The sequence below is a fragment of the Pistacia vera genome, unplaced genomic scaffold (genome assembly GCF_008641045.1).
Source record: "Pistacia vera cultivar Batoury unplaced genomic scaffold, PisVer_v2 Contig75, whole genome shotgun sequence".
NCBI lineage: Eukaryota > Viridiplantae > Streptophyta > Magnoliopsida > Sapindales > Anacardiaceae > Pistacia > Pistacia vera.
The window spans coordinates 113,434-125,630 of record NW_022196612.1 but is presented as its reverse complement, the minus strand read 5'-3'; the positions used below and the strand labels follow the sequence as shown (position 1 = coordinate 125,630).

General features: G+C 39.6%; 1 protein-coding gene across 1 annotated transcript; it reads left to right on the top strand.

The window, feature by feature from the left end:
• Positions 1-4,694: 4,694 nt before the first annotated feature.
• Positions 4,695-5,318, top strand: LOC116115676 (endoglucanase 16-like; the record flags this gene model as incomplete). The annotated part of the gene is made up of 2 exons (XM_031401805.1): positions 4,695-5,063; positions 5,151-5,318. Coding segments are annotated over 2 exons (537 nt in total), but the record flags the coding sequence as incomplete, so codon positions are not given.
• Between the last annotated feature and the right edge of the window lie 6,879 nt (positions 5,319-12,197).

The window sequence follows — 12,197 nt, the reverse complement described above, 5'->3', positions numbered from 1 at the left end:
TAGAGAAGGTGAAACTGAAATTAAATATAATTTGGCATTAAGTCAAATGAAATATTGATAGTCATCATATTACAGTATGAGTCGAAATTTGGCATAATTTAAATTTGCTTTACTTTTTAGATTAGTATTTTATTTTGAATTTGGATATATGCGTAATAGTAGAAGGTTATCCCGACTCCAACACCAACAGCCAAAACTTTCTAAATCATATTTTCAGGCCAAGCCAACTTATGTGTGGTGACTTGTTACAACATCGCCGGTGTCCGTGAACTTAAATTTCAGGCCACCCTGGCCCGACGCACTGTCGCGTTGAAAGAAGTTCTTTAAATATGCCGACTCAATTCCGGCATCGCGGTATCCATTAGAGAGTATCAGACGTGGCTTTCTATCTCGACGATGTAAGGTAGCTTTGGGCAGCAACGGACAACGTCGGGCCATGATTTCGTACCGACATTAGTTTGTGCGTCGGGGCACATAGTCCCGACAGTGTTTGTACGACGCAGGGCCAACGCGACCTTCGGCGCCAGGGAAGAAAGTTTCCAATGCAGTAGCTCAATTTGCCGGCGAACTTGTGCGTCGAAGTAGCTGTAATATCAAGTTGTGATCACTTTTAAATTTCCTTTGGCCACAACTTTGCAGCCATCGAAACAGAATAACTAAAAACAAAAAATGCAGTAAAACTAGAGCCATTACCAGCTATTAATTGTTGCACAAATCAATAAACAGAAAACGTAACCTCCTCATTTCCCTTGCCTTTTTAATTCGAAAGCATTCCAGTCCTCAGTCATTCAACGCCTCTCGTTGTCTCCAATTCTGCCCAACAATCATTTCCACCTTCCAACAAAAAATAATGAGTGAAATAAATTAATGTTGATTATTACATAAAAGAAGAAAAAAAAGAATATTCTAAAGAAATTCTTTCTGGTGTAATATTTGGTATTGTGAGTTGGAGATGGAATAGTGTTTTACATTAAAATTTGTACCAGTTTGGTGTAAAATTACACCAAATTGGTGCAATGGGTTGGAGATGGTTGTGAGGTGCCAAACATGTAGATATAGCTAGAAAAGACGGCTTAGTTGTAGATTTAGCGGTTGATTTGATGGCTGAACGAAAGAGCGAGCTCAAAGGTTTGGCTTTGGGAGGCGGCATTTGATATTTGATTGAGCCGAGTTTCTTTTCTTTTTTTGGGCAAAGGGAAGGGGTTTTGGGAGGGCTTTATCTGTTAGCTTCCTACATTTCCAAAAATTAGTTTCTAAAAATAAGTTTTTTCAAAATTAATACTTAACGGGTGTATATTAGAACCATAAACCCCTATTTTTAACTAAATTAATTTTAATTTTTTATTTCCTGTAATCACCTAATTAGCTCTTTAATCAACTCTTCACTCGTGTTTAGTGTATTTACTGTTTTGAAATGCACTAAAAAAAAACTCAAATTAATAACAAAATACGACTTGTGTTTTTACTCTATAGTTGGACTCATTCAAAAGGAAATCTTACCTGATTTATTTTCTTTTTAACTTTCTTCTTGCAAAAACTACTCAAAACGTCCTTTCTTTTATTACAACAAATTATAATCTGACTCTTTTTTTTCTATTGGATTTAATACATAAAATCTTTTTTTTCACTTCTTTTCAATTTTTGTCCCTCCACACCTCAAATATCAGTCCGTGGATAAATGATAGTATGAAGCCCACATTGATGGGCAATTGGGCACTGCGACTAGATTGAATAACATAGTCTTTTAAAGCTGAATGGGTTTTATTATTGTTAGAATCAAATAACTTAAATACAAAGTTTTAAAACCCAGCCCATGGTGAAACCCAACAAAGTGATTGGGTCCCGGGCTGACAGGTTGAACTGGTTTGACTCGTTGGTCAAACTAGTGACTGTCAGTATGTAGAAAAGTTTGAAATCTAGCAAAAACACTCCTGAAAAATTTATAAGTCCATACAAGTTTAAAATCATACAAAAACACTCCAAATTACACAACTGCATCGACAACTTGTTTTAATTAAATACAAATACTCAAACACACCAAATTTGAGTATTTGTATTTAATTTAATTTGATTATTATTTATAATAATAAATTTATAATAATGATATAATTTAAAAAATGATGAAAAATTAAAAATAGAACTTTATTCAATGCAAATATTAAACTATAATAACTCAAAATAAAAATTAAAACTAATTTAAAAATAATAACTCGATTATCATGTTGTGCGTGTATTATTATGCACAACATGATAATCGAAGATGAACGTAATATTGATGCATCAATTGAGAATCAGATGGAAGCGCCAACTCCCGAAGTTGAAATTGTCGTAGATGAGAATATCCGATTTCGAAATTTTTTTGCTCGACATAAACAAATCAAGAATACAGAGGCTCACCATGCTCTTCGAAATGCATTAATTGATCATTTGTGGGAAGAACATACTAATTCGGAAAATTAAATTACTATCAATATGGAATTTTACCTTTGTGTTGTTGTTGTTTTTTTTTTATTTTATTTTATCATTTTATATTAGATGTAATGTTTTTCTATATTAAATGTAATGTTTATTTGATTAAATAAATGCTTAATTTGATTAAATTAGTATAATTTTCAAAATAATTATTATTTAATAAAAATATCATTCCCAATATTTAATTAATATATACAAAAATAATCAGTGAAATAGATTAATTGTTGATTATTACAATAAAAGAAAAAAAAAAAGAATATTCTTAGTGTAATATTTGGTGTTGTGGGTTGGAGATAGAATACTATTTTGCACCAAAATTTGCACCAATTTGGTGCAATTTTGCACCAAATTGGTGTAATGGGCTAGAGATGGTCTAAGGGCATCTCCAACCCACCCCAAAATAGTGCAAACAACACCAAATTGGCGTGGGTTGGAGCAGCGCCACGCCATTTTGGTGTGGTGCTACAGTGCTGCGCCAAAGCACCCAATAATTTTTTTTTTCAATTTTGCTTTTTTTTGTCTTTTTTTTTTTTTAGTTTTGTTAAGTTAATTTGAGTATCAAATTTTACGTCAAAAACCACACCAAATTTAATTATTTGTATTTAATTTAATTTGATTATTATTTATAATAATAAATTCATAATAATGATATAATTTAAAAAATGATGAAAAATTAAAAATAGAACTTTATTCAATGCAAATATTAAACTACAATAACTTAAAATAAAAATTAACACCAAATTTGAGAATGTCCGATCTCGAAATTTTCTTGCTCGACATAAACAAATCAAGGATATAGAGGCTCATCATGCTCTTCGAAATGCATTAATTGATCATTTGTGGGAAGAACATACTAATTTGGAAAATTAAATTACTATCAATATGGAATTTTACCTTTGTGTTGTTGTTGTTTTTTTTTTTTTTTGTATCATTTTATATTAGATGTAATATTTTTCTATATTAAATGTAATGTTTATTTGATTAAATAAATGTTTAATTTTATTAAATTAGTATAATTTTCAGAATTATTATTATTTAATAAAAATATCATTCTCAATATTTAATTATTATATACAAAAAATAATGAGTGAAATAAATTAATTGTTGATTATTACAATAAAAGAAGAAAAAAAAGAATATTCTAAAGAATATTCTTTCTGGTGTAATATTTGGTATTGTGAGTTGGAGATGGAATAGTGTTTTACATTAAAATTTGTACCAGTTTGGTGTAAAATTACACCAAATTGGTGCAATGGGTTGGAGATGGTCTTGAGGTGAAACTGAAATTAAATATAATTTGGCATTAAGTCAAATGAAATATTGATGGTCATCATATTACAGTATGAGTCTAAATTTGGCATAATTTAAATTTGCTTTACTTTTTAGACTAGCATTTTATTTTGAATTTGGATATATGCGTAATAGTAATTTTATGGGAAAATTTAATATATTTTTTTAACAAAAGGTTATCTCGACTCCAACACCAACCCAAAACTTTCTAAATCATAGTTTCAGGCCAAGCCAACTTATGTGTGGTGACTTGTTACAACATCGCCTGTGTCCATGAACTTAAATTTCAGGCCACCCTGGCCCGACGCACTGTCGCATTGAAAGAAGTTCTTCAAATATGCCGACTCAATTCCGGCATCGGGGTATCCATTAGAGAGTATAAGACGTGGCTTTCTATCTCGACGATGTAAGGTAGCTTTGGGCAGCAACGGACAAAGTCGGGCCATGATTTCGTACCGACATTAGTTTGTGCGTCGGGGCACATAGTCCCGACAGTGTTTGTACGACGCAGGGCCAACGCGACCTTCGGCGCCAGGGAAGAAAGTTTCCAATGCAGTAGCTCAATTTCCCGGCGAATTTGTGCGTCGAAGTAGCTGTAATAACAAGTTGTGATCACTTTTAAATTTCCTTAGGCCACAACTTTGCAGCCATCGAAACAGAATAACTAAAAACAAAAAATGCACTAAAACTAGAGCCATTACCAGCTATTAATTGTTGCACAAATCAATAAACAGAAAACGTAACCTCCTCATTTCCCTTGCCTTTTTAATTCGAAAGCATTCCAGTCCTCAGTCATTCAACGCTTCTCATTGTCTCCAATTCTGCCCAACAATCATTTCCACCTTCCATTTTTTTTTTTAATTTTTTTTCTTTTTTACATATTTTTGCGTTTATGGGTATTTCACTAAGAGTTTCCATGGCCATAATCCTGGCATGGACTCCCGATGGCTTTCACAATCACCACTCTGGCGTGGTCAGCTCTCAGCTATGAGTCCGAGTTAAAATCATCTAGAGAATATCAAAATGTTCTTGCTGGTATCCGTTGGGGCACTGATTATTTCCTTAAAGCCAGCTCTAGAAGAAGTCAATTGTACGTGCATGTCGGAGAAACTGTGAAGGATCATGAATGTTGGGTGCGACCAGAAATTATGAATTCACCAAGAACCGTGTTAAAGACTGACCAACAGAACCCTGGAACTGAGATTGTAGCTGAAATTGCTGCCGCACTGGCTGCTTCTTCCTTTGTCTTTAGGACTGTTGACCGTCGCTATTCCCATCAACTCCTCAACAAAGCCAAGCTGGTATTATATCATCATACTCTGTCTTCATAATTTCTCCTCCAAGTTTAAATTTGCATTATGCTAAATTTTTTTCTTCTTTCTTGGCAGTTGTTTGAATTTGCTAATTCCCATAAAGGAACTTACGATGGAGAATGCCCCTTCTATTACTCTTATTCTGGCTATAATGTTGTTATACCTGAAAAAGTAGAACTGACGCAAAACCCAGTCAGCATAAAAAGTCAGAGCTTGGATAGGTCAGAAGCCAGTCAGAGGTAGCCACGTCACACAATGACATGAACGACACGCTCCTGTCAGGGTAGTGGGTGCGCGTCAGACCAGCCAGGAGCTAGAGTGATTCCACGTGTCTAATCCCTACACCAAATCGCGTAAATAGCTCTAAAAGGTGGGCAATAGAACATAAAAAAGGATTTGCATGGATAATCTCACCCACTCACAGATTTAGTAATCATAGCCTTAACCCATCGAACTATAAATTGAGAGCTCCTCTCTCATTTGGGGGATTAGCTAATCTCTCTAAAGAAAATAGCATTCTCTCTCTCGTGTAATCATTTGTAAGTCAGCTCGCTGAACGCGACCTGGCCACTATTATTAATACAAAATCAGTGGACGTAGGATTTGCTTCCTTGAGTATCCGAACCACTTTAAACACTGTTCTCCATTGCTTTTACTCTCACTCTCTCATCCACGTGCGTCTTTTAGGCCAGCTCAGCATTTCGCACGTGCGTTTGGTTGGTGTCAAAATCACGCATCAATTGTTTGGCGCTAGAAGGAGGGCCTGATTTAGTATTCGTCCTTCATCAGGAAAATCTCTAACTTACTGGTCCTACAACAGCAAATGGCTCACTGACTTGAACCTGAGCGAACCTGTTAGTAAATGATCCATATACGCAGTGGAAACAAAAAATTATAATACAAGGATCATTTACATGAGCCAAGATCAAGGGTATAATTTTACAATTTATATTAAAGTAAAATCTGCACAAAAGGTTAATCAAGAGTTTAGAATAACGTACGCACGTTTGGAGGCTCCTCCAAAATAGTCTTTGTACGTATTTGCTACTGACCCAAGCGTAGGATCGAACTTATGAAGTCCACACGAAGACAATCACAAAGAACCAAAGAGGGATTTGCCAGATCCTCTTTGGCTTTAGGATTAAAAGAAGAAAAATCAATGAAATTGATTTTTAGGCAAAATGAATCTGCCGTGGGAGAGTGTTTAAGGGGCTACTGTGTTTGTTCTTTTTCAAAGAAAATGAACTAATGAAATCTCTTTTCTTTTACAAATAATCATTTTCTTTTATAGTAAAACTTTAATGCCCTATTCCCATATGGAATAGCCTTGGTCTCCAACCCAAACACCTCATGTTACCAAACACTCCCAAATTAGATATTTTATTTATTTCATCATTATCTCAATTAAACTCAATTAATATATATTTAATCTATATATTAACATTTAACAATAATGATGATTTAATTAAATATATGCGAATACATATTTAAACATAATTTCACTTATTTAATTTTTCTAATAAATTAAATAAAGGCTATGACCTTAGCAAATTTAATTACACTGTGAAATTACGAAAATGCCCTTTTGCCTTAAAAAGACGAAAACGCCCTTCCTTCTTCTTGGATCTTAAATTATCTTCTATGTGTGTGACCCATAGGCTCCTCATCATACCAGCAGTGTATAGTATCGCGATTAACACCAACTAATCATCTCACTAATACACAGACCAAGATTGGCTCCTAGCAAAGCATCATGGCCACCTGGTAGATTCGGATTCAGCAAAGTAGCTACCTGTCAACGATATGGTTACCATACAATTCGATCCTTTCATCATTAGTTATCTCGACAAGACGAAGGCATAGAAATAGTGTCAACCTTCGGTTACTCTCGATATTATGTATTCAGTTTATGGACCAATGACATGTATTATAATCTGGATAGAGCAACAACTCAATCCTATTGTGGCCATAGTTTTAGTGTCATTGCCATATACTGAATTGCACCGTGAGATAACTTCTCCCATACCCAGGAGTGTTGAATCCTCTGTTTATCCACCATAGTCTTGATATACTCCTCGATGTAGCCAATCACCACCGTATTGACAGCTCTGAATAGAACCACTTTAGGCTAGTGTCAAACTGCACCAATCGATGCACAAGGCATTCCGGTGATCTCAAGTCTAAGGATCACATGCATCACCATTCATTAGAGGATTTATTCTATAGACACTAGGGTTACCATCCATATGGAATCCTTTGGTAGGTCAGTCCAGTGAACTTACTGCGGTATATCTGCCTACAGTAAGCACCCATATGTTGCACCAGGTTGTCACCAAACAACCTTGACAAGTGAGATCAGTCACTGCCTTTTGACAGGGTCGTTTAACACCATGATAGCCTTACCGTATTATCTGTGCCCTTACTTCAGAATAGTACTAGGGCTACGGACGTTTCTAGAATGGCCACCTTATGTGCTCATAGGGTTCTCACTATCAAGATTTGGTTCTACCATTCTAAGGAAATATATCAATACATATTGCAAGAATAATGATTTACGCGATATAGAATAAAATGCCTTTTATTGATTAATGAACATTATTACAAAGAGTCAATTCTACAATAATTGATTGGCTCTAGGGCATATACTCTAACAGAACCAATCAGGGTGCTGAGGAGATCCCCCAAGTACAGAAGGACACCTCTCCCCAGGTACCTTCGGTTCCGCCTCAAGTTCACAACTTGACCCCACCATCAGAAGCTACTTGGAGAGGTTCGACAATACTTTCCAAACGGTCAACCGAAGGTTAGACCGGTTGGACCGGGGCATGCCACCCGAATCAAATGAGGCAGTGCAACCGCCAAAAACACCTTCAAGTCACACGAAAGCACGGAAAAGGGCGATAGCCCGTGCCATGAGCACTGCAGCGTGCCAAAGGAAAGGTAAGCAAGTGGCAAAAAATGGGCCTAAGGGCTCCAAAGGGCCAGCGAACACCAACCACGTCCTGAGTAGAATACCCGTGGCGTTAAGACTCAGTGAAAGGTTACAGCCCGAGTCGTCCCATGCCACGTCGCATGCGCACCCCCATAAAAGTGTTGGGCAGGGCATTCTTATCACTGCCAGAAAAACGATCCTGATCGTCATCGTGCGGGAGGTTCCCACACTTCGCAGGGCGGTTCGTACCACCGCGGAGGTTGTGAAAATTCCCCACACCATTCATCACCATCACATGACTCTAGCCAGCGTGTGTCGAGAGTGGCCGGAACTGTCGGCCGAGGCGAAGAGGAATCCAACCTCCGGACTTTCCTCAATTGCAATCGCGAGGGTCGAACTCGCATGGGCGAAAGCAATCCACAAATAGCTTCGCTGCCTCAGATTGAAGAGCTACAACGAGCTCTAGATCAGCTGAAAGCTCAGCAAAACGAGCAAGGGCAGGTCACAGCAGCGTCTCCCTTTTCTCCGATAGTATTAGTCGCCCCTGTCCCATCAAGATTTAGAATGCCCGATATGCGAGCATTCGATGGAAATTCTAATCTGTAGGATCACTTGTATGAATTCAACGACATGATGGAACTTCATAAGGTTTCAGATTTGGCGAAGTGTCATTGTTTGGAAGTAACCCTAACCTCTTATGCCAAACAGTGGTTCAGGTCACTCCCAGTGGGATCGATTAGTTCGTGGCCTCAGATGATCACGACGTTCCTAAGACACTTCCAAGCAAACCAAAAGTTCTCAATGCCTTTAAGCTACCTCAGCAATATAAGGCAAGAAAGGGACGAATCCCTACAGTCTTACATCGACCAATTCCATAGAGAACTCAATAAAGTAGCTCACACTCCCGAAGAGTCTGTTCGGACTTTATCATAGCGGGAGTTCGCCCACAGACCGACCTGTGGAAAGAGTTACAGGCTAAGGATGATGTTTCCCTCACCCGCTTCTATAACCTTGCGAAGAAGTACCTCCATATTGAAAATTCTGTGACAGCGCTCTACCGCCGCGACCCCGACGCTTCAGGTAGTGCGCCTGGTCAGGGGGAAAGTAGGAGAGTTGATCGCAGATGGGCTACTGACGATCAACGAAAAGGAAAGAAACCGCGTTATGAGCCCAAAAAGTCTTATGCTCTAGTTCCTCATCGTGATCGTGACAAAAATTAGTATACGCCTTTGAATGCGTCTGTATCGGCCTTTCTTGATAAGTCAGAAGAAGCCAGCCTACTCGGAGAGCCTAAGCCCATGAAAAATCCTCCATCAGCCAGAAATAGTAAAAAATACTATCGCTTTCATCGGGATAATGGGCATCACACCGATGAGTGTCGAGCTCTCAAACAAGCAATCGAGGACCTCATTAAGCAGGGGCATTTCAAGGAATATATTGATGACTCTACTCCCGCACAAGAGAAAAATCAAGGGGAACCAAGAAAGAAGCGTCATGATCGCAAAGGTATATGCAGTGTCGGAATGATCTTTGGGGAACCGTACCTTGCGGGGAACTCGCGAGGTGCCCAGGAAAAATATGCTCACGCAGCCTATCACAATCCCATCAGTGTGATGAGCACGACGCGACGACCACAAAAGGTTCGCAGGGAGGAGGAAATTACCTTCTCTAAAAAGGATGCAGTTCGATTGCATCATCCCCACAATGACGCTCTTATGATCATGCCTCTGATAGGGCACCATAACGTCCATAGAATGTTGATGGATAACAGAAGCGCTGTGAACATCCTGTTTCAAACAGCTTTCGAAAGAATAAACTTGTACGAGGCCGACCTGAAGCTCGCCTCGATCCCCCTATATGGTTTTACAAGGGACCATCTGATCCCCAAAGGAATGATCTCGCTTCCAGTCACGTTGGGTGACTTTGACGAAGTGACCAAGGTAACTGAATTCTTGGCAGTGGATTGCTCATCCGCTTTTAATGGCATCTTGGGGTGACCTCTGCTGAGAAACTTTAAGGCAGTCACTTCGATATACCATCTGAAGATGAAGTTCCCCACCCCGACGGGGATAAGAGAAGTTAGCGGATCTCAGTGCGCATCTCGCGACTGTTATGTAAAAGCAGTACAGATGGCGTACAAAGGGAAAGGTATCTCCCACGGCATTCCTCGATAAGCAATGGCGATCAACTGGATCAAGCCGCAGCCTGGCCTGGCTGAGGATAATATGGATCCTCGTATTCATGAATGCCCTTCCAGTGGGCCAGTTGAGGATCTGTCTGAAGTATCGGTCGACTAGAGCGAGTCAAGCAGAGTATTAAAGATTGCGAGCAATCTCAACCCCCAGCTCGCCGCCGAACTGACCAGCTTCCTTAGAGAGAATATCGATGTGTTTGCGTGGTCACATGCAGATATGGTCGAGATCAGCCCGAATATTATTTGTCATGCATTGAACATCGATAGTGAAGCCAAGCCGGTTCACCAAAATAGAAAAGCGATGGATCCGGAACGATATGCCGCCTTGAAACTTGAGGTAGATAATCTTCTTCAGAATGGATCCATCCGAGAAGCGCTTTATCCAACCTAGGTTGCCAACCCGGTTCTAGTAAAGAAGCTCAGCGGCAAGTGGCGGACCTGCATCGACTTCACTGACCTCAACAAGGCGTGTCCAAAAGATAGCTTTCCCTTGCCCAGAATCGACCAGCTCGTGGATGCCACCTCCGAGCACGAGCTGCTAAGTTTCATGGATGCATACTCAGGATACAATCAAATTCTAATGTACGCGTCGGACGAAGAGCATACGTCCTTTGTTACAGATTGGGGCTGTACTGCTACAAAGTTATGTCCTTTGGCCTCAAGAACCCTGACGCAACTTACCAGCAACTGGTTAACCGAATGTTCTCTGAACAGATCAGAAAATCAATAGAGGTCTATGTAGATGACATGCTGGTCAAGTCACATATCGCTTCAGACCACATAGCGCATCTCGCTGAGATGTTTGACATCCTCCGGCAATACAGAATGAAGCTAAACCCCCTCAAGTGTTCATTCGGAGTATCATCGGGAAAATTCCTAGGATACATGGTTAACCAACGGGGAATAGAGATCAACCATGAGAAAATCCAAGCTCTCGTCGATATGAAAAGCCTGACCAACAAAAAGCAGGTTATGAGCCTCAATGGGCAAATAGCAGTACTTAGTCGCCTCATATCGAGGGCAACAGATCACTGCTTGCCATTCTTCAATGTTGTAAGGGCCAATAAAAAGTTTGAGTAGACTCCCGAGTGCGAACAGACATTCCAGAGTATTAAAGAGCACCTTGGGAAGCCACCTCTTCTGTCCAAGCCTCTCCCACAAGATATCCTCCTCTTGTATCTGTCCGTCTCTCAGTTTGTAGTCAGTGCAGCCTTAGTTTGGGAAGAGGACAGGGTCTAATGGCCAGTGTATTACTTGAGCAAGCGTCTGTTAGATGTCTAGATATGGTATCCAGAAATGGAACGATTAGCTTATGCCCTGATGATCACTTCTAGAAAGTTGAGACCTTACTTCCACACTCATATGATCCATGTAATGACCAATTACCCGCTCAGACAGGTCCTTCAAAAACCAAAGGCGTCAAGTAAATTGCTTAAATGGGCCATGGAATTAAGTTAGTTCGATCTAAAGTACAGACCGAAATCAACTATCAAAGGGCAGGCTGTTGCCAAATGAGTTGGAGCAACAGCCCAGCAAAGTCATTCAGGAAACTACTTAAAATCTATCGACCTGGAGCCTCTACGTCGATAGATCATCGAACGGAAAGAGGGTCAGGGTAAGTCTTCTCCTTTTGAGTCCCGAAGGGGCTTGTATTCATGGCATTCTCCGGTTCAGTTTTAAGGCAATCAATAATGAGGCCAAGTATGAAGCTCTGCTCGTTGGACTGCGGTTGGCCAGAGAAATGGGTGCAACCGCAATCAGTATCCACAGCGACTCCATACTGGTCGTTAACCAGATTTTGGGAGAGTGTCAAGCTAAGGAAGAAAATATGATCAGCTATCTAAAGAAAGTTAAGGCCGCACTCGAGCCGTTCAAGCACTTCACAATCACACAGATTCCTAGAGATAGCAACTCTGTGGCAGATGCCTTGGCAAAGATAGCCTCATCATTGGACTTAGATGCACCAGAGAGCATTCCTGTTTGATTCATCAAGACC